Here is a 24,095-nt window from a genome sequence, read left to right as displayed (position 1 = left end):
GTTTTGTTATGACAAGAATGGAGCCAATTCCAGAACTGGGGCCACCAGTTTCAGAAGCCTCTTTAATAATAAAAATTCAAACCTCAAACCTTTTCACAGGTCACTACCTACAACTTTAATTTCATTACAAAAGAACAATAAGCTAAGAAGCATGAATCCAAGAAGAGGGAAATGGGCTTTAGCCTTCCCCATTAGCAGAGATAAATGAAGTGCTTGTTTTCCCTCCTATACCTTATGTAAAGATTAAAATTGCACATGCTCACAAAGCAGTACAGATTCTTGTCAAATGTAGTAAATCTTGAAAGTTAAGAAAGCATCTTCCACACTCTGTACTACTTGAAGCAAAGATTCCACAAAGGCCAGAATGGTCTTTTTTATCCATTCCCGTGCAGTTTATTTCCATTGGACAAGATGATTTCATAAGTAAACTTTGAGTAAATGCCTTTAAATGAGCATTTGAGAAATACAAACTGAGACTGGAGTAATTATCATGCGTACACATCTTAAATTATTTTTAAACTGTAAGAAACAAGAACACAATTCACTTCAACCCCAATTCTGAATTACTTTTTCCTGTGAGCATTAGTTTTTAACTACCTGATTATACTGAGAAATATTTTGTGTCCCCTTTTGTAAGGGATAGCCTAAGGGAAAGTTACTGTTTTCCTGGTGAATGGCTGATGGCTAGAATTCTTTTATCATCACTTGTAGCTATTACAGTGGCACCTATGGGCCAGTCATTAAATGGAAATCTGTGCTGCATGCTATGCCATATACCAAGTGACTCCTGCCACAGAAATTTTTCTTTAGACAAAGACCAAAAGAGGACTATCAAAGATAAGAACAAATGGGATGTTAGAGCTACAGTAGCCTAAATCCTAGTTTGATTTTTTTCTTCCCCTCTATACTCCATGTAAGAGGTAAGTTGAATGGAATGACGAATGGAATGACAAAGGAATGAAAGTAAAGAGAAAAGCAACACTGAAAGGTTTTTAAGAAACATATGTAACAAAAGTGAGGTGAAATACATAATGGAAGATGAAATCAGCCCATGAGCACAAAGCAGGGATGCAAATTTTTCAAAGAAAAGGCCCAAACTCTATGGTTCATTACTATGGAAGCTAAATTACTGAATTGATTGTATATCCTATTATTACAACAGTTGGGCAAAATATTTTGTAATAGACTTCTGTTTCAATGACAGCCTTGAAAACACTAATACTGTATTTCCTTCTTCAATGAAAGAAGTGCAAGAAAAGGAACTGAATTATTAATACCAATCATAGAAATAGTGACATCCTACGGAGTGGGCAGACTTAAGCTGTGTCAACAGCTTTTTTTTTTTTCTTAGGATTCAGCTTGTTAATTTATCAGTCACAATCACTACATTTAAGTTTCTTTTTCAGTTGCTGCCATTATAGATCAGTAAGAAGGTACCAGCACTTCCAGTGCACAGACAGATTAAAAGCTACTGTAGGCAGTTTCAGAAGCAATCCATACATTTAAGGTTTGGCACAGATTTGAGTCCCTACCTTTTGAATTCCTGAGAACATGTTTAGTATTATCTGCACTGTTCTCAATAGCAAACAGCCAAAAGGGAAAGTTTGAATACTGCTACTGAGATTTAAAGTTTCAAGGTGCATCTATAAAGCTGCCCAAACAAGGAAATATGCTACTGACCTGTACATATAGATGCAATGGTGGTCTTAAGTTAAAAAAATTTAGTTATGCATTAGTGCAGAAGAATCTTCAGGCAAATCCCAAAAATACTTTAGAAAAATGTGCTCTATTATGTGCTTTTGTAAAGAAATTTAACTATTACAAAATTCATACATATTTACACTACTGAGATAGAGGCAAGGTGTACATTATCTTGCCTTGAACACCATCAGCAATGAAAAGCCTACAAAACAGCAGGGAAGTGTAAAAAGACAGCAGATAGGAACAAGGTCACGCATTACTTCGCGCAAATATGTGCGGAGTGACATTTAAATCACTCAGATGGCCCATCATCATCAAGCATCAAATGGATCACTTCTGGGAATTATCACACGGTAGGAGACTGATGCTTCACAAAACCATTTTGATCGTTTCTTTATGGAATGCCTAATAATCATATATACCAGAAGCTAAGAATTTGCATGTTGGTTGTTTTTGTTTTGGTTTTTTTTTTTAAAGAGAATTAAAACTTTTTGAAGACTAGCTATTCACAGTTCTGTACTGCATCTACAATAATTTTAATTATTCAGTTAATGAGAGTAACTTTTTCTTCTCCTTTAAGCAGCTGCACAGTTCACTGCAACCCATTCCAAAACAGTAACTGGTGTCTTTAAGAGGACGCTGCTGTTCCAGAAAATAGTCCAACCTCGCCTCAGTGGCAAATCTACAAGGTTCTGAAATATCAGCATCTCAAACTGTACCTTGTTCTTCAAACAAAATTCAATGGATGCTACAGGTTTGAGACCCCCCCCCATGACAGAGCTGGAGACTTTTCCATGTGGGAACACTCCGCCTGATTCCCTTCATAGCCTTCCACAAAGGGCTAGAGGAGAAAAATTAGCCAACAGTTCTTCAGTTTCCAGTACGTGACCCAGTGAGGCTTCTCTTAAGAAACTTCTGAGTATTCACTTCTCCATAATTACAGCAGATACATATAAAAAAAAGAAATTTCACAAGAATCTCACCTAATCAGATTCATCTGTCTCAGAAAGCTCTTGAATTGAACTGTAAGAGAAGGATGACATAGAAGGATCATTCTATATTCAAAAGCCATCTAGTATCAGTACTTAGACTGGAAAAACCAAAGAGCTAAAAGTCTGGGTGCTTCTTATTCCCCACATACACAAAGGCTTGCACAAACACACACCTCCTTTGAGACACTCAACAGTGAAGCAGTACGTAAAACCTTCGGTTGCAGGAAAAAGATCGCTAACATCCAGGAATATAGTTAGCAGCCTGAAAAAGTTCAAACACTAACTGTATTTTGGCTCAAGTATCAGATATATCCTATACAGGCATTCCCTTAATTTCAGAGGCAGTTCTTACATGGAGCATTACCTTCCTGAACTTCAGTTTGCAGACAATTTTAAAGACAACTGTAGCCCTTCCTGAGGGGGGAGTGGGTTGCTGCCAAACTTTTATCCTCCCTTCAAAATAAGGGAGTAATTTCACAGGAACATCTTCTCTTATATTGATAAAGCACTTCTACTGTTGTAGCAAAAAGATGTCTACTGCAGAAGGGCCTAAAAGAGAAAGAGAAAACAGCAGGTAGAAGGGGATACCCTTCATGAAGTTGCTCATCTTCCACAGGATGAAGGTCTTCTGTGCTGGCAATGAAATAGGGTGTTCCCTAAGACAGATATTCTCAATTCTGGAATCTGAAAATTTGGCTCAGATGTCAGATGGCTGCATTTTCTTACAATTCAAAGTCTCAACATGGGTGGTCTTCATCACTGGGAAGCTTGATTTCTCAGCTGGTTTTGAGTGGGAGAAGGACTGCAAAAACCAACCTGTAAAGGCAGTATTTCTGCATGTCACATTTTCACTAAGGTGAAAGAACGCATACAGGAAAAAAAAAAGAGAAGAGCGTGTGTTCTTGCCCTTCAAAGAAAGGTTATGCTATCTGTCCTCGAAACTGGGAATTCAACAACCTTTCTTCTTAAATAGAGAATTCTCAACAGTAGTTTATTTCCTGAAGAAAACTTGTTTCTTGCAGATAATGTGCATGGTGCTGACAGTGGTGGCCCTGCAGGTCACAAACTGATCCCCAAGCACCACATGATTTGCGATCAACAAATCAAACGTCTCTGAATCAGATGAGTACTTCTTTGAAAACCCAACTCCTAAAGATGCAAAGATTCCAATTTAATAGCAGAAAAGTACATCTCAAAGCTGAATAAATCAATCCCTTCATTTTCGTCTCAAAGTACAATTGAATTTTGACAGTATTTCCCATCACCAGTATTTTAAGTAGTGGTTCTTGAACAAAGATTTCTGGTTCCCCGAGTAAGAATAGTATTCTTTATTCAGGAGAATGGGGTGTAGTCGAGTTTGTGACACCAATTTTCCAGCACAGCAGAAGAGGCATCCACTAGACTTGGTAAGAATCTTTATGTCCGTGCGAGAAACCGAAAAATAGTTGTACTTCTCAAAGTATCTAGAAAACATTTGCAAATTGTTTTGCTACAGAGTACCCAAAGGAAATTTCTGTTGTGCAGCTTCAGAACAGTCCTCATCATCTAGAAAAGTTGGGATACCTAAAGACTGAATGACAAACTAAGCATTTCAACAGCAGCCTTTGCAAAGTGTTTTCCTTGGGCTGGAAGAAAACCACGCTGACATTAACAGATAGTCTTTGTGGCCAAATTATTAGGAGTATCTTTCACAAGACAGAAAGAAGTATCCAGTACATACCCTGAAGCAATACTCTAAATGCCTCATGGGAAATGGAGAAGCAACAATAAAAACAGTCCGTAAGAGTACTACGTCAATACTTGGAAGTCTTCGCTACGATGAGATGTTATCTAAGAGAGAGATAAGAAGGTGCTCACAATGTGCAGAATCAGTATCAATGGACCCTGAAAAATATTTATGAACTTAGTACCAAATAAGTTAAGACAGAAAAAACAGAAAGCAGTTGCTGGCTCCGAGTTCTGGAGAAGGCCTTTGAAGGCAACATTTTGAACAGGGCTTGCGGCTTGTCTGTGGCACACAATAACAGTACCAAACCACCCCTTTCTTGAGTTGTCTCCATTATCATTCATTTTCTGAGACAGTGGTAATCATTCACACACACACAAAACCAGCCAACACAACAGAGCTGAAACCTGGGGAGCTGAACCCACAAAATAATGAAGACGCATACTATAAAGAGTTGCTTTTCTTTTGATGCTATGCTGTCTACACCATTCTAAACAGAACGTTCCCCCGAAATAGCTTAGCACTAAAAAAACCCACTCTGATACAATGATGACACAAACAAGAACATCTTCTAAATTACTATTTCTTGCATAATTCTGTTTCAAAACTCCCTTTGCTCAGAGGCAACTTTGCAGCCTCCCTGAAAAGGGCTACTTGATTACTTGTGATGGATGAGACAGACATACAGTTTGGCAAGGAACTTGTACCCCCTTCTCTAGGGCCCTAGAGACACTGCACTGGAGGATCCTGGGTTTGGAGCCAGTTAAGCTCTGCCCATGTGTTAAATTCGCAACCTGGAGTCCCCATCTCTACAAATACAGATGCTTAGATATGAACTTTCAGGCCTGAAAAATATTATGAATGGTAGCAGAGGTACACTTCTGATGATCTATTGTATCTAGCATGGCCCCATCACATGATTAACAGCATTTCAATCCAGGGCATTCCGACCGTACCTTTCTGGATGGAAATACTGATGGGAAGGAAGCTTCAAATAAAGCAGCTGCCAATAGACTGAAAAAAAAAAAAGCTCATAAATTCAATTAATCACATCAAGGGGGAAAAAAGGGGGGGGGGGGGGGGGGGGGGAGTAGCTACATCTTAGAAAAAAGGGTTTACTACAGCCTAACGAAGACAAGAAGCATCTTCATCTACAACCAAGAGATGATTGGCATGAATTGAGATGTGCTTTTTATCCAGGCAGCAAAGAACAGAGCATGCCAAACATACGAGCCAGTTGGCACACTTACACTGCACAAAAGGCTGAGTTCAGGCTCTTACAGTGTATCCACACAGGAAGATGTATATGGGTAGCTACCTAAAGAAGTGCCATCTCCTATGGCTTACTATAAATTTCACTAAAAGAATATTTAAGATCACAACATTTAGAAGCTTACGCAGTTCACAGAAGAAACAAAAAATCTCTTCAGCAAGGCTCACACTAGTTGATTTTAATTTTTTAAAGCAATGTTCCTCCATTATTTAAAAAAATTAAATGTCCCATCTAGCTACTTTGAAACATAAGATATAGACAGATTCATCAGTATAAAAAGGAAAAGGTGTAGGGTATCCAAATGACTAAATATTTCCCTTTTTACTCAAGGCCACTACACATTAACTTACTTGCAACAACTTCCTTAGTCTTACTTGAGAAGTTACTGGTCCCCAACTTGTTATATAGACAATATAATTTACCCCACCCAATGAGGTATGAACCACAGAACAAGTCCATAGAGACTATTCAAATAAATTACTCCAATTGTGAAAGGTTATTCAGCCTCATATGGAGGATTTCCATTGGTTACATTTTAGTATATGGCTAACATCTGAATGCAATAAAAACCACAATCAATTAAAAGTTACTTTCTCACCTCATACCATGAAAGTAGAAACAGGAAAACATGACAAGCAGCCTTCTACTTAACACAAGTCTCCTTAGATTTCTTATGTATCTTTGACATATACAGATGCCAAGTTTTTTCTGCAAGAAGCTTTACTATTTTGTGTAACACCCAATGAAAGTGTTCCTTTGAAACTAACAGTTCAGATGCAAGTGCATCTCTATTTTTAAATTTATTCAGCTGACCCCATCAATACTCACTCCTGCTTCCCTAAGAAAAGCACTGTTGAAGACTGTGTATGCTCATGCATACACACAGGGCAAGACAAAAATCTGTCACTTGCAGTAAAACACACATCTAAAGGGAAGTTCCACAGTCATTTTAAATTAACCTAAATAAAAGTCAACTGCCAAAAAAATATAATCAGTGGGTTTTCATTCAGATCTGTTCCTTGATCTAGTTTGCTAAGCAGCTGCACAGAACCTTGCACCACCTTTCAGTGGAAACCTAGGTATTCTACAGTCAGCTTCAAGTACCTGTAAAATCACCCTTCCACTTGGCTTGCAACTGGCCATCTTGACCCACCTAGCAGAAAATTTTTATTATTTACTTTCCTATAAAGCTAATCCTATGGTATCATGTTTAGTCAGTAACTTCAGCATTTCTCAGTGTGTGGTGGCTAAGCAGACATAATTCTCAGGAATTTCAAAGAGCTACCAGCTTGTAAGGACTGGCTAGCTGCAAAGCATTAACTCCATAGTACCGTATTTAAAATGGAATAAAAAGCAAAAAACTCAGCCACCCCAGAACCCTGGAAAGTTATAAGTTTTCTTTGTGCCCTGACCATCTAAGAAATCAGTTACCTGTTTTGTAAGCAGCAGAGAAAGTAGCCTTCTATTAGATATGTTTCTTCAGAGCTGATCTACACCCTAAGGAAGTTCACACGTTTTGGTTTACTGTATATTTTCATGGAAAGACTGAGATGCAAGACCTTTATTCGCTTTTAGATTTTTCTTTACACTTAGTTCCTTACAACTAAACACCTCCATTAATGACTTGTCATCACTTTCTAAGATGAAATACATCCAGTGCAGTGTCAGATATACTCAGAACTTAAAATTTCCTAAAAATCAAGCACAGGTAGAGCTCCTTGTTGCCCTGGATTAAGTCTGGAGATGTGCTTTATTGTATACATCATTGCTAGTAAACTGCGTATATTCCTGAACAGTACAGCTGCATTTCAGTAAGTTTGTGTGTAATCTGTACACACTTGACTAGATACACCATCAAATCCTACTCCGATTTAGCTTTTCAAGATAATACTAACTTGCTGTGGAAGTGAAGACTTCCGTTGCTGTCCATTGCTGCACTGGTAACAGCTACTCCTGAAATAAAACAAGTGATACTTTTTTCTAGGGTCAATACCACCAATGACCACACAGGCTACTTGAAATACTAAACTCCAGAAGAAAAAGCTTCCTCCATTTACCTAAATTATTTTAGTTTGTATTTGTCATTCAAAAAGTAACTTGTAACATAGTATTTTGTACACTTGCTCTGCTGAAACAGCATTATTTCTTTTTTAGGGCATACTGTGTACAAGCATAATGAATTGTAAGGTGTATAATACAAGTAGCATTTGACAAACATTGCAATTGTTTTGCAGTTTTGACTGATCCATGCAACATTTCTAGTCATTAACCAGTTTGTGTCAAACATCTGCACTACAGACTTTGCACTTTCGAATTACTCTTAGGGGAGAGTACTCTCAGCTAGGGGAAAGCTGCTTGGTACGCCAGCTTTGCAGAGAGCAGACTACTCAAGCAGAATGGCAGATGAGTCACAAGAAGAACATTTTTCATTAAAGAATTTACTGCTGCTTTGGAAAGGTCTAGCACAGGTATGTTTACACACTGAAAGTACAACTGCACAAGTTCCTTTGGAGCTGTGCAACAGTATTAGAAGTACAGGATCAGCCTCATGTTAAATGAAACAAACCTTAGGTAGGATGACTATAAATACAAGAGCCAGCCATGAAATTTAAGCGCTTCAAATGTAACAAGTTGAATATTTAAACAACTCCTTAAAAGTTATTTTAAAAGCAGTGCTCCTTGAATATCTTTATAAACAAACCATTAGGGCACCTATTTGGGATGGAAAAAATGTAGGATTCAGCCAGACTTGGAAATGAGGTCTTAACTTTGATATTGCTGGGAACTGTCAGAATTGCTCAAGTCTCTTCCATAAAATGTAGCATCTTTCCATTCAGAAAATAATAAAAGTATGACTAGAGTAATTAAATAATTCTTCTATTTTATAATTTTAGCTATGTTATCAATATAAAGTTTAAATTCCCTCAAAAATTGAAGGAAACTTCAATGAAAATGTGTATTGGCTACAGGTGCAGAAAATACACTGCCTATAGTAAAGCTACAGAAGACTTGAAGTATGAACATTAGTGTTCAGCTGTATCATAAATATTAACTAAATTGACTATGATGTTCATATCAGATTTCTACATAGGCTATCTTTTTTGGAAGTGAAAGCTAACACAGATTAGCAGTTTACAAAACTGTCAATGAGAAGTTACAGAATTTGGAACACTTTTGTGCAGGAACCTAGAGTTCAGTAGGATACCACCACCACCATCAGAAGACTTACTGTCCCAGGAAAACTGCCCCACAGCGGTCAAGCCATAAAATGTATAACACAATTAAAATAAAACCTAGGGACTGCACAAAAGACTAAAGGCTTGATTTAAGTTTCTTTTCTGATTTTATGCTTCCAAACACTGATCTTCCACTGCATTTTCAAAATAAGCTACAGAAATTTAACATGTCAGTCTACTACTGAAGTTTGCGTATAATTTAGAGAAGCCTACTCATTTATCTGCCATTTCCAATTACAGAAAGAGAGAGCTCTAGAAAAAACACATTGCTTAAGCATATTAGACATCTTTCATCTAGGAATTAGCCCAAAAGGATAAACAAACTATAAACGGGATATTATTCTTCCCCAGACATACTGTTACAGACATGACAGAGCCTTATGAAACAGATTCTTACAGTTAGATAGTCATAAATCAGAAAGTTGTGCTAGGACAGCACTTCATATAGAGGACTGAGGATCTGAAGATTACCCCCCCCCTTTTTTTTTTTTTAATTCACACCACCCCAAATTAATCTACACTTAAGTGAACTGCAGATATCTGGTAAGTTAAAACAACTGACATTTTCTTGATGTTAGTGTAGTACAGAAGAAAAATAGTACTAAAATGCAGAGATGATGGGCTAGCTCAGACTTAACTGTTCTAACAGCAGTCCTGGGTCTAAATTACACTAAAGACAACAGGTTGTAAGGTACAAATCAAGGAGCCACTCTAAAGCGACAGAAATACAGATACCAAGCAACACAATATAAAGTATTTTGTTACACATTTTTTCCTGAAGAAAGAGCGCTTACCTCATTTAACATACACCAGAGAGTGAATGAAATGGGAAAGAAATGGGATAATGGTCCATGAAAGTACTGACACCCACAAAACAGATTTCTGCTTTCATTTTCACATTGCCTTAAAACATCCAGAACGAGATTGTCTAACATGCTGAGCATTCCACATCAACTGATGTTAGTGAATGCTTCTAAAGATAAACTTCCCTGAAACCACAACTCCTGGGCTATATGATCAATGCCTGCAGAATTTGGCCTTGACATCTTACTGCCTGTTTTAAATGTGTGGAGTATGGATAATACTTCTCCTCTTTATTGTACTGTGTCAAGACTAATAACTTGAGATGTGACATAAGCCACAGCATATGAGAAAACTGCCAAACAAAAAATTTCTATTCCACCACAGTATGTAAATACATTCAGAAAAATAGTATTCCTCATTTTAGAGCACTTGGCTTTCCAGTTTTACTATTACTCCTAATGATCCAGTCATAGAACTGTTGACACAATGGAACAGCTTAACAACAGCAGCACAAGTTTGTACTGAAAGTTTTAAGACACTCCTAAGAACACAAATTCAGAGTAAACCAGTGTTCTAAGATGTCACTGTGGTCATCTCACAACTAATTTCAAGAGCAACTGTTTTTTTGAAAGCTTTTGGACAAGTTTGGGGACTGCACAAAAGAAAGCAAGTAATTTCATATAAGCAGAACATCAGTAGGAGCAACTATGAGCAGAGATGTTGAGAGCATTTGTTGTGGGTCTTCAGCTGGGTATTTGGAGCAGCTATTCCCAATGTAGACCACTTACTAAAAAAGCTCTCTTGATAAAGTAGTTCGTAAGTCAGCTGCTACACCTGTCAGCTCCTGGCTTACATGTTACCTCAGGGACCCAAACTGTCAGCCACCAACATGTTTTACACTACCCATTCTCATTGCAGAGTGGAAGCATCCTATCTGGGCAGGACCTACAATGAAGTTTCTCATCTTTCTGCTTCCTCCACTTAAAGTTTTCTTACTCGTCCTTAAGACACAGTTATATAGCAGAAATGCTATCTTTTGCTATGAATGTACCAGTTGTTAACCAGATCTCAAGCAAGTCCACTTACCAGATTTCCCCTCCTGGAATTTTAACTCAGAGACACTACTTTCTAAAACTTGAACTGACAGTCAGTATGAACAAAAGGCCATCCTTGGTTGATCTTACAGAGTTATTTCTTCTTAAAACATAGACAGATTCCTAGTGAAACTAGTCTTTTTCACTTCCTTACATAATCCACCAATAGTTCACAGAGGGCATCTAACTACAAAAACAGTTGAAACTTGCTTTAAATTACTTGAGCCTTCCACATCAAGGAGGGAAAATGCCTTCTTTCCTGAAAGGATTAAAGAAAGATCTTCACTGGAGACAGCCTACCTTCCTGTGTAGACAGTCTTACACCTTTTTTTGAGACTGTTGTTTCTGATGTTTCTTCCAGCCAGACATTTTCTCTCATCCAGTATTTCCTCACAGTCTCCATGTTTTTAGTTACTCAGAAAAAGGGCACATGTGCACTAATGTCGAGCTTCAATGGAATCAACCAACGCACCTGCAACACAATCGACGCAAACCTTGATGTTGACTAATTGAAGATCTTCACTCTTTGGATTTTATCTCATGGATATAGAGACTAGCATGTATGGGGAACCAAAGAGTATTTCTGAATATTGCTCAAGCACAAAGAGAACTTTTTTTTTTTTTTTGGGGGGGGGGGGGAGATAAGGGTAGCATTTCAAGATCCCTCTCTTGAGGAACAATAACAAGACTGTTAGTTATTTCTAATACATCTGGACAGCAGTTTACAGAATATGAAAAATACTATATCCCATGCAATTGATTATACTTCAGGTTATTAGCTTCCAGCAGAAACATTCTGCCAAGAGCCACAGCTACATTCACCCTGAACAGTAACTTTGCATGAACAACAGAACTCATAATAATGCAGTGGCACTCCTAAACACAAGTTTTTGCTTTCTGAATATGCCAAGAAGGCTACAGCTTCTTCCCAGAGCATATATTGTGCCAACTGTGTTTATTTTGTTCAAGTACAAAGATATCAACATGATAAGCGTAGTTTAAATAACCAAGTATACTTGGTATTCAGAAACTGGAAGAAGCCTGACAAAAAAATTAATAAGCCTCTATACTATACAGCAGGCTTTTTAAATTAAAGGTTTAGCATTATAGAAAACTGAGGAAAATGGCTATTTTGCTGATACCCATGTTTTAATAACAAACTCCAGAAACTAAAGCACTAAGCAAAGAATAAAAACTATAAAACCAGTTATAACATAAAAGAGGAAGAGCCCAGTAGCTAGACAGTAAGTCTCTTATATCAGAGAAAAAGATTAAGAAACCCGTATCAAAGTATTTCATATACACACAGACTGTATTGTGTTGAGACATTTTCCCCATAAATGCTCCATGTTTCTTAGCATGTAAATAAAACATACACAGTCACATTTCAAAACCTTTCATTCACACAGCAGTACTTTAAGTGGTTACTATAAAAGGCTCCACAAATCATGAAAATGATACTTCTAAAATAGTATGAGAAGTATCAACTGTAAGTAAAAAATTCCTCTATATTCACTTTTTTAAAGCCATGTTTTGTTTAGATAACATTTCAAAGTTCTAGAGGAAAGCAGGATATCTTGTTAGTAAAAAATCCCTGAAACACAAACGCATAAGTTTCCTTATGTAGGACAAATCTGCCTTTTTATTATAGCCTCCCTGCTATCCTGCTATATATCCCACTTCCTTAGAATTAATTCATTTTAGTTAGTCACCTACAATTCTTATTTAGTCCATGGTTTAAAGTGACGAAGATGACAAATTCACTCAAAAAATACAAGTTACCTCTGCAGTATGGTTATGAACTGATGATGCAGAAGTTTAGTATTCTATGGCAAGATCAAGAAAATCAAGTGAGTAAATCTCCAAAGGCAGTATGAGACATACATGTTCTGAATAGTGTTCTTAAGTAGAAGAAACTACTTTTTTCCAGGAATAACTAGTTCTTTAAAACACACTATCAACGTTGGCCCCACTACACACAAGCAGCTCGCTCGTAGCATGTGAATTTTTCTAACTCCTGCAGGCAGATTTTTCAAATGAGGACAGCCAGTGCTTTCTATTTTCACATGTTCAATCCAACCATCTTTTAGAGACTGCTGCTGCAGAAATGGTTTGTTGAGCAACTGCACCTTTAGCTATATAGCACAACTTATTAAGAAAAACAAAAATGAGCACTAAATTTAAAGCTGTACAGATTCAGAAACTGGTACTTAAACACCTGTGCTGTTCCTTCAGCAAAAGCAGCAACTGAAGGACAAGGGTGGAATGGACAATTGGGAATGTGAGCCACTCTGGCCGTGAGTTAGGGCCCTTAAATAATCCATTTTTAATTTCATGACACACACACTCATGAATCAGTTCCCTGAGTAGCATCATCTGCTGGAGTCCTACAAATTCTGTGCCTGTTACTCTCACCTTCAACACAGAGCTGTGTTGCGATACAAAGATCATGAACTTTTCTGGCACAGAATTTATATGAATTAAAACTCCAAAATGAAGATGACAGATCGTGGGACTTGTGTTTTCACCTCTCACAGAGCAGACTATTTTAGGGTAAAAGGCCATTTTCTCTTTAAATATATGCCATTGCAGTTGTTGCTTTAGAGTACAGGAAGGCAACAGGCACTTGGAATAGTGAGTATAAGTAACAGTCAATAAAAATTGAAGTACTGATCTCCAAAATACAGCACCTCATCTAAAGCCTAGCATATGGCATTTGTCAAGCATTAAAGACAACAGCTCCACTGAGCACCTCCCAACAATTATGCATTAACACAGGAAGGCAAGAGTAGGCACACAGCACACACCAGTGTATCACACTGATAGTCCCTGCTGTATAACGTTACAAACATCAGCAGGTTTGCTGGACAAACCGTCTCCATCAGCATGCAACTACTCAAAGTGATCACAAGCTATCTGACCCGAGAAATAATCTGGATGCAATCGTGACTTTACTAGAATTTTATCAGTATGTCTTCCTCTACTTTTCCTTCACCAACTAGACGAGGGCAAAATCAGCTTCAGCAAACGTCTACATAAACAGCTTGGCCAAGTAACTGCTGATTTCCAAGAAGCTGAAAATATTCTTTACACAGCTCTTTCTCTTTACTTGAGACTACAAGCAGATGATCTCTGACGAAATACCAAATGCACAACTATTACATTGTCTACTAGAATTTGTGCTGTGGAACATTGCAGAAATAAAGAGGGATGCCATATGTGCCACTGACAGCTCCAAAATCAAGAACGATGGATGGATGACTGTGCTGAAACAATGATTAGATCACTGCATATCTATAGATAGCATCCCCAACCTAACTGTGTTTTACTCTTGAGTAAACAACCTGCACTTTTAGGAAGTGCTTGCCTTAAACCAGCGATTATACATGCTTCACTTGACATGTAGTAAACCGTGCATGCACTCACATTTACCCTCATACTAAAGCAAGTCTGCAGTTATTCACCTGTGTTTTGAAGTTAATCCATTTCTAAAAGGCAGATTCTGTGACAAGTGCCTGTTTTTCACTTTGTGAATGGTCTCAGAAGGAAGAAGCGAGAAATTCTAGGAATTGATTAGGAGGGCTATGCTGGCAATAGGATATAAAAATCACAACTAAAGATTCCAAATCACAGTATCCAGATTAGGGATCTCAATACTTCTGTATGTAGGCACTCATGTATATAGACACATCCGTCTTTTTGTGCCTTTCTGCACTGTTTGCTATAGGATCTTGGTGTTGCCAGACTTGCATAAAACACACTTGTCCCAGTACTGAAGTACCAGTTGCAGACTAGCAAATCAACATCTACAAGCTGATCCTAGACTTGAAGGTGAAACCCAGTAAGATACTATCGCAGAATCATTAAGGTTGGAAGAGACCTCTACAGGCTGCCTAGTCCAACTCCCCTTTATGGAACAGGGTCAGCTGAAACAGGTTACTCCTGGTTACGCCCAGGCACATTTTGACTATCTCCAAGGATGACGACTCCACTACCTTTCTTAAACAACCTGTTCCCATGTTTGACAACCCCCACGACAAAAGTGTCTTTTTTGCTCAAATATACTCTTGTATTTTAAATTGTGCACATAATACCTCATCTGTTCACTGGGCACCAATGAGAAGCATCTGACTTGTTTTTCACTCTTGTCTTCAGGTATTTATACATGTAAAATCCCACCTGAGCCTTCTCTTCTCCAGGCTAAACAATCCTAGCCCTTAGCCTCTCCTCATATGCCAGACTCTCCAGTCCCATTATCAACTTCATGGCCTTTTTCTGGACTCTTTCCAGTATGTCCATGTGGCTCTTGTACAGGGAAGACCAGAACTAGACCCAGCACTCCAGATGTGTCTCACCAGGGCTGCAGAGAAGAGAAGGATCACCTCCCTCAACCTCACAGTGGTGCTTTTACTAATGCAGCCCAAGACGCTGTCGACCTTCTGTGCCACAGGGTACATTGCTGGCTCATGTTCCATTTGCTGTCTACCAGAAGCCCCAAGTCCTTTTCTGCAAAGCTGCTTTCCAGCTGGTCAGTCCTCAGCCTGTACTAGAGTATGGGTTACTCCTATGGTGCAGGACCTTTTATTTCCCTTTGTTAAACTTCCTTTCAGCCCATTTCTCCAGCCCATCAAGGTCTCTATGAATGACAGCACAATCCTCTCACGCATGAGCCACTTCTCGCAGTTTTGTATTATCTACAAGGTTGTCGAGGGGTACACTCTGCCCCATCAACCAAGCCATTAACAAAGACATTGCATACTACTGGCCCCAGCGTTAACCACCCGGGGACAGTAGCTGGACTTCATGCTGCTGATCACAACACTGAGCTTGGCAGTTCAGACAGTTTTCAGTCCACCTTACTGTCTACTAAGCTGTACTCCAACAGTTTGTCTATGTTATGGGAGACAATGTCAAAAGCCTTACTAAAGTCAAGATAAACAGTATCAACTGCTCTCCCCTTGTCCACCGAGGTAGTCATTTTATCATGGAAGGCTATCAGGCTAGTCAGGCATTACTTCCCCTACATAAATCCATCCTACCTACTCCCAGCCACACTTTGCACTTTGTGTGTTTGGTAATGGTTTCCAGGATTATTAGCTCCATCAGCTTCACAAGGACTGAGATGAAGCTGACTGGCCCGTAGCCCCTCAGATCCTCCTTTTTGTACTTCCTGAAAACAGCAGTGACATTTGATTTCCTCCAGCCCTCAGGAAACTCCATCCATCACGATGAACTTTCAAAGATTGAGTGGCAGTGCAGTGACATTGTCCAGCTCCCTCAGCAGTTGTGGATGCATCTCATCAGGTGCAATGGGCATGTGCACATCCAGTCTCTTTAAAAAAGTTCTTGAACCTGATCCTCCTCTACTGAGATGTATGTATTTAAGAAAGCAATGAAAGTAACACCCATATGCCCTCAAAAATCACAGAAGATGTGTACATTCTCTATTGCTTTGGTATACCAAACTTGCTACTTATCAGCAACTCTCAGAAGGCTTTAAGATTTACCACAAGTGTTCAGCTTTAAGTGAGAATCTCATTAGGAAAGATAACAAAAAGCATCATCATGAAAGGTGCTTTGAATATCTCTGGATTCTGCCTCATGAAGAGGCTTGGGGTTTTGTTGTTGGCGTTTTTTTTTTTTTCTTTTAGCAAAATAGTGAAAGTTGTCAATGAAGTCACTGACAATTGATATCTTCTGCTTTTTCTCAATATGTAACAGGAATCCACTCTTGGGCATGTAAGAACAGATACAAGTATCATCAAGACAGCACTACGGGCACCAACTAGGTGTCAGTATCCGCTGCCATTCTGTTGCACACAGTCAATTACAGAATCCATGTAAAGTGCCTTATTTTGAGTCTCCTTTCAATTTAAGAAGTATCCTATCAGAGGAGTGAATGATACCTGTAAGATCAGAATAAAAGTATCACCATATCCAATGTTTGTCTTGGTTGTAGCAGATGTAGGAAAATGCAGGTTGAGAAAGAAAAAAAAACCAACCACCTACTAAGTACCAGCTTGGGACATGCCTTCCTCCTGAGAAGACTAGGCATCTGCTGTATCTGTCAAATAAAGGCATAGATTCAACGCATGAAGGGAACAATTTAAACTGCAGATTTAGTGTAAACACCACCATGATGGCATTTAACAGAGTGCCTTCCATTTCTAGGTAACTCTTCCCCCAGAATTCTTGCACTTTGTGGTAGAAATTATCCAAATAAAGTTAAACACCGGGGGGGGGGGGGGGGGAAGTCCCAAGAAACAAACACACATACACACAAAATGACTTCAATGAGTTTCACAGAGCAGCAGGACATTCATGGGGATCCCACCCCTCTCAGCATCTTGAACAATAATCAGAACGAAGTGTGTTTCAAGAGGAATTGTACAAACAGGCACAGGCTGGTATTTGAGAAGGTGACTGAACTCATAGCTGAGGCACATGGGTTTACCATGGAATCTCTGTAATAGTTCCATATTCTAAAAGCTATTTTAAAACCAGATATTCTTGAAGAAGAGAATCAGAAGTTGCTGGTATTTGTTTTAATACATGAAACAACTTGAACAAATTATAGAAACACTTCAAGTCTATACTCATATTTTCCCCATCTTAGTTTCTTCCTTCAATTTAGCAGCCATACATTAATGTAGATGACTAATTAAAATTTGATTAACAGATTAATTAAAGCATGTTCTTCTCAAGACTGAATTTTCTAATTTTTCACAGAAAACAGCAAAATGTTTCTGAATGACAGATAGCAACTACCTAAAAAACACTACAAAAACGTCAAGAATATTATTCTTTTACCCATAGTTTGGTAAACTCATAGTTTGTAATACACACTAATGAAATTATTATCAACTCAAACCAACATGCACAGCTACAGTAACAACTTAAGCAGGAAAGTGGGTGAATTTAATTTTCTGAAGAGACATCAATTTTTTTGCATTTTGCTTGTGACTTTTTTGCTACATGTAAAAGCTATTTCCCTGCACTTTTTCCATATGAGTTCCTCTAAGTGATACTTAAGAGTCTGCTAGCTGTTTTAGCAACCCAGAAGTTAGCCAATTAACACACTGAGTCAATCACACTGTCCTTACAAGACACTACAAGATAAAGCTGAGCAAAACAAGTATTGGATCTCAGAATGCAGGTCTGTTCCTTAACACTAGTAACCTGTATAGAAAGGTCTCCGCTCTTGTTCAGACCAGCCATTTCCTTCCCTTTCTCCAACCAGAACAGGTAAGTACAACCTGGTGCAGTACTTATTATATTTGTGAGCTTTGTCTTTTATGTAGTCACACTCACTTTACACTAGTTCACCATGACCAAGAGTTTTCACATTTAAAAAGCCCCAGGCTATATTTACAGCATTCCCTAGAGGCTGCCATATAATGAACAGAAGGAAGACATTGCCAATTTCTCCACAACATACAGTGGCTACTTCAAGAGTCATCTGAAACAAACCTACAGTGATGAACATTATTCTTACTAAATATTTTTTTCAAGTAAGAACAAAGCCATCAAGAGAGTGTTTCATCAAATGATTTCTCTAATATGTTGTAGGTAGGAAGTCATCCATGACTGAGTATCAGCAATGACGTACCACTGAAAATAGTCTATATAGTATTACAAACTTGTTTTGAATGAGACACTCTGGAAAATACAGTAAGACTCAGTCTGACAGTCTCTATCACCCTCTAATTGTTCTCTTCAGTTGGAAAAACACTGAATCTGGCTAGGTACCAATGTAGCAAGTTAGGAAGTGATTAGTGCACACCTCTGGTACCTGTAAATAGGGAGTATAGTAACCATTATCACTTGAGAAAGAACTTGAACTCTTTATATAACATATCCTTACTCATCCACTTAATTTATGGAAAAATCAGTTGCCACTATTATAGAAAATGATAAAAAACATCTTTTCGGTTGGCCTTTGGTCAACCTTTCCTCCTGCAATTCAATGCCCCCCTCTTTTTTTTTTTTCTTATTTCAATATTAGAGTAATTTTATGCTACAGCATGGTATAGAAGCACACTCAGGATACTGAACAGCTGGCATTATTTTTTTAATTATACAGTATTTTAATAATCAAAAGCTCTATCCATAGCACAATACATTTGATCAAGTTTAAATGGCAGTACAGTTTCTAGGCAAAAGACAATTGTTAACCCCATCTCTTCCAGCTTCTCATCCATCAGTCTGTATGACTTGTATCTCCTCCAGTCTAGGTGGCTTGACAAAGAGGAAGAAATAGTCAAAAACCAGTTCCCATGCTACTTAGACTAGCATAATAGCACGAAACCTTAAGAATCACAAAGACCTTTGAAGGATTAAGCAACTTACTGGATAACTCCCTTCTAAAACTAGGGAGAAAAATATTAGATCACTGCTTTGCAAGCAATGAAGGACCACAGAATGTCAACTGGATCTTGTTGCAGAAGCATGTACAGTAATTTACAGCAAAGCAAGCTTAACACTTTCTCCTACTCCTCGTCAGCTTCCAGAGTTAGACTGCCTTAAGTACCTCTGAAACATAATTATCTCAAGTATCAGTGGATTAACAAATCACTCCTAGAAAGTAACAAATATTGCTGAGACTGATGAAACATCCAACTAACCTGCTTATCTCAGGCTACACAATACCATCTCTGTTACCTTCTCAAGTGTCCAAGTTTCAAGCAGTTAGCAAATTTTGAACAGTTTCTTTCTCAACCCAGTTGTGCAAATATAAACCTCTGCGCGTCACAAATTGAACATAAGGCCAATGCATACATGATTTTTTCTGCTCCAGAATTTTAGGGAAGACAGATTGCATAACATAACATAATATAGAGTGTATTTTAACTCATTAAAGACTTATTCATTAGGGAAGATTTTACTTCAGAAGAAGTCTTTGAGAATGCCAAAAAGCAACAAAGCTATACATAATCCTTCTTTACTGAAGAGATTTCAGATCCTCATGCCTTTGGTTGCTCGAAGAAAAGTCTCTTCCAGCAATAATCTTATCTTTTTACATGAAACAAATAGATTTACATTATCATACCATGATGTCTTTCCCGCTTACGCTACCCTTCTGTGATTTCATCCAAATGATCTTAAACAATACTTCTACTTTAAGTGAGAAGGAAGATTAAAAACATCTCTCTTCCTTAACCAAAGCAAAGCGCATTCTTTAGCGAAGTGATGAAGAACCAGTTGTTCTTCACACCTTTCTCCACTTAATATTTGAACAAGTACGTAAACAAATTTCAATTAGGTAGCTGAAAAAGTGGCATCCCCTCCACCCAGTTAGCAATTCAGTTATTTAAGTTTTGGTGGGACATTCATTAATTCTTTCTAGAAGCAACTGGTAAAGCTTGCTCAACGTTAGTTTCCTAGATATGAAATACTGCTATAACAGACACTGTGAAACAATTATAGAGTTCCCAACACACCCCAGTGAAACAGATGGGACACACAGTAGGCACCTTCAGGTTCAGACATCTATACTTAGATAACTATAATATAGGTGCCTGTGTTCCCTCTACAATCAAAACAGATCTATCACATCTGCCTAGCACAGTCAAAAGGAGCCTTGATAGCTGTTCAACTGATCCTGTGTAGGAAACCATGTATGGTGGTGAGCTGAACAGTTCTTTATGTCCACTGACCTACATTCACATGCCTGATCTGGAACATGGTATTTGGAGTCTTTTAAGCAGTTTAAATACTAAAGAGTTTCTAAACCTCCCTGAAAAGTCTTCACTTAGATCTGGGCAAGTCCTAAAGCTTTGCAGTTTTGTGCACCTGAAGCTAGATTTCACCCCAAACTGTTAACTAATGTTAGTAGACTAGAATCTGTTTTTAAATCAAAATATATCACCATTTTTTTATTTAAAACTTTTAGTATCAAGTACCAACTTAGAGTAATTAGATAACATTTTCCTGAACACATTTGACAAGTGTTTGCCTTCTATACAACCACCTTTCTTTTCCTTGCCCTCTCCAAACAGAGGGGAGACATCAATATTTTTCCTCTTATCAGCTACTCTTTACATTACCTTTTGGTCTCCCCACTCAGGTGTAAAAGATGTTCTTGACACAAAAACATTAAGAGATACTTACTGAGAAATGTAATCCTAATCTTTGCTGAGAAAGTAAAGCTATATTTTTCTCCCCCCTATTCCTCTGTATTCGTGCAGGTATTGAAGTAATTTACCTTTTGCTTTCCTACATATAAAATACTGCAGCTCAATCTTTACCTAAGTACATATAAATAGAAAACTTCTATTAATATAAATATTGCTTAGTTCACCTTTTTCCCAAAACCATGGTTTATGAAAGATCCTGGACCCACCTGGAGTTCTAGAAAGAAGGAACTTTCTAGGCTTAAATACAAACTCTTTCATAAAATCCTCATATCTATGCCACTTTAAAATGCAACTGAAGTTGACTACACCAAATCACACCTGCTTCCAAATAAATAAATGTGGAACTGTTCATTCCCAATTTATAGAGAATTCAGTAATTTGCTAGGTATTTTCCAGTAGGTATAACAAGATCCTGACTACAATTCTATTTTCAGCCAAAATATACCAATAATTTATGTGAGAAGCTAGTATTAAGCACCAACTTAGACAAGTTAGATAGCTAAATACAACGTTTTCCTGAAAGGTATAGCACACGCTAAGTTTGCCACAATTTTCTGCTCCCTAACCCCTAAATTTCAACAATTCTAAAAGTAACTATCAGAGACTAAAATTAAAAGTTTCTCTTCGCTTCAAAGATCCTTCTGTTACAGTATAGTTACATGAAAACCCAACAACTGAAACCTGAAAGAGACCCTGTCTTGGTAAGAGAGACAAGAAAGAAGAGGAAAAAGCTTTTGCAGAAGTTAGCAACACAAACAAGTCCAAGCATATGTGGAAATTGTGAAGCTCTTGATTTTAATTACTTTTTAGGATTAAGCCGGCAGTTTCAAGCTGCACTGATATGATACAATGAAGATAACTAGCAGCAAGCCACCTTTCTGGATAAGTCTGCCCCAAAACACGGTAGGTTTTTTTTTTTACCTATCATGTCAAAAACAACTGAGTGCTAAAAATCCTTTCATATGCCAAATGAGTTTATATATGCTTTTAACTTCTAGATTTTCATACTTCAAACAGCAGAAGTAAAACTTTCACAGCACTGACTGTACTTCTGTCTAGATAGTGCATCATCATTTTAAAAATTTCAACCCAGTTTTGAAAGTTTACATTGAAAAGTACACATTAGCAATAGGCACTGTAGAAAAGCTTGTACTACACGATACCAGAATTTACTAAAATTACATCAACCATGCAGACACAGTACAGATCACATTCTCCAAACAGAAGTGTGTTGAAAATTTCATGTTAAAAGAACTAGCAAAGAGACTCTTACAAAAATAATTTTAGTCCAATTAAAGGAATATCCACTGCTGGTTGAAAAGCTGCATGTATTTAAGGTTTTACCAGCTACAAAAAACTCTTTTTACATAGTCATGAACAGATTAGAGTAGCCAGAGTTTTACTGCTTGTAACAAAGATAGCAATGTCTGAATAGACTGACCTTTACTTTATTTTCTACGCATTTTAGTAACATGCTTTAGTTTGGAAATTTATTTTGACTATACCTTACCGACAAGCCTGGAATAAAGAACTACATTTGAAACAACAGATTCAATGTGACACAATTTTGCCAAAACTGTGAGAGTTTCGAAGTGCAAAATTAAAACATTGAAGTTTTAGCTAAAGACTGAAACAGGAAACAAGCCTTTGTGGTAAATACTAATATATTGATGCAATTCAGAAATGTATGTAGAACAAGAGCCATCTGTGTGGTATTTTAAAATCATGACTTCTGGTGACATCATAAACCATAAGTTGAAAGAATCCTGACACACTTGCACTCCAAGTACACAAAAATAAAGTTATTGTTTATCTCTGATTTTTCAAGAACTTCAGTGCATTCTGCACCAATCCAACCTCAAGCATTTTGACATCAACTGTCTACAGAAGTGAAGTTTCATACATATTAAGCATCATCAAGTGATCATTCACATATGACAAAAAAGCACACTAAGGAGAAAAATGTTCAGCAAGAGTTACTTGTAAGTTACAGGAAAATCTATATAAAAACAGTGCGATAGTCTTTTAGAAATTCAATATAGAAGACTTCATTTTACCTTTTCTGGATTGTAATATAAAGATTTCAAAGTGGTAAACAAGGGTGGGCAGCCTTTACTGAAGTTAACCCTCAGGAACTTATCCATTAGTTCTCTAAATTTTTCACCTAGAAACAAAAGTGTATTTGGTTATATGTCAGTGATTTCAAGTGTTATATAAATATAAGCACTAACTGCTGTGCAACTCTGGATAATAGAGTAACTGAGAAACTGCAATTAAGGATTTTCATTTTTCCTGTTATTTAAGAATAAGATGCAAATATGCTCCGGATTAAAAAAAAAAGATCAGAGTAATATGCTTAAGTTGCTAGTGTTTAGGAAACTGCTGATGAAGACATGGTAACAGTCCTCAAACCTGTGAAATCTATTAAAAAGAGAAAGTATTAAGTGCTGGCTACAGAGGATATAGCAAGGGCTATTTAAACAAACATTGGAAAAAATTATAATGGTAAGAATAACTAAGCACTGGAATAGATTACCTTGCAGATCTTGTAAAAGCTCCATCATTGGAAGTTTTTATGATTAAGTTAGACAAATGTGTGTTAGGAATAGTGCAGATATAAATTATCCTTCTTTGAGGAAGAAGGATGGATGAAATGAACCCTCTACCTCTCTTCTAGTCCTATTTTTTTTATGAGTAGGACATGACTTCCAATGATAACATGATTGTTTCTGGAATCAGAAACAAAATAGAAGACTGGGTTTCAGAAGGATAAGCACCATAGCAGAATCAACTTTATCAAAAATATACTGGCAGAAAGCTAAAAATCTGACTTTTGTTTTCAGGTAAAAGTTACAGTACTTGCAGTATGCTACCTTTCTGAGAAATGCTGTTCAAAAAAAAAAGGAAATAAAGCATGACTTTAAGAGAAGATATCCAGTCAGGAGAATAACTGGCCTTCATGTTTTTATTCCTATGATGAAAAGTGGTTATTTTCAGTTGTTTCAGTTTTGGTGGTGTTCTGGTTTGTTTGGTTGCGGGGGGGGGGGGGGGGGCAGTGGTTTGGGGATTTTGTTGTTTTATTATTTATTTTTTATTGGTTATGTTTGCTTTGCACAGGGATGAAGTTGCTATA

General features: G+C 37.6%; 1 protein-coding gene across 5 annotated transcripts in view; it reads right to left on the bottom strand.

The window, feature by feature from the left end:
• NAA16 (N-alpha-acetyltransferase 16, NatA auxiliary subunit) overlaps positions 1-24,095 on the bottom strand; it is a 72,979-nt gene that overhangs the window by 15,148 nt on the left and 33,736 nt on the right. The window contains exons 9-11 of one of the 5 annotated variants that reach the window (XR_011327905.1): positions 23,020-23,126; positions 3,058-3,242; positions 2,685-2,724 (exon numbers count right to left, since the gene is read on the bottom strand). Coding sequence is in view for 3 of the 5 variants with exons in the window: in XM_069802621.1 (XP_069658722.1) it covers positions 19,020-19,064; positions 23,020-23,126 (152 nt within the window). In the remaining 2 variants the exon portion in view is untranslated. Of the gene's footprint in view, positions 1-2,684; positions 2,725-3,057; positions 3,243-4,413; positions 4,524-11,126; positions 11,299-18,930; positions 19,065-23,019; positions 23,127-24,095 lie in introns of those variants that run through there. The other 4 variants (XR_011327904.1, XM_069802622.1, XM_069802621.1 and 1 more) reach the window with 4 other exon arrangements.

This window comes from Haliaeetus albicilla, chromosome 15, assembly GCF_947461875.1.
Source record: "Haliaeetus albicilla chromosome 15, bHalAlb1.1, whole genome shotgun sequence".
Taxonomy (NCBI): domain Eukaryota; kingdom Metazoa; phylum Chordata; class Aves; order Accipitriformes; family Accipitridae; genus Haliaeetus; species Haliaeetus albicilla.
Note: the sequence above shows the minus strand (reverse complement) of the source record. Positions and strands in the feature narration are given on the sequence as shown.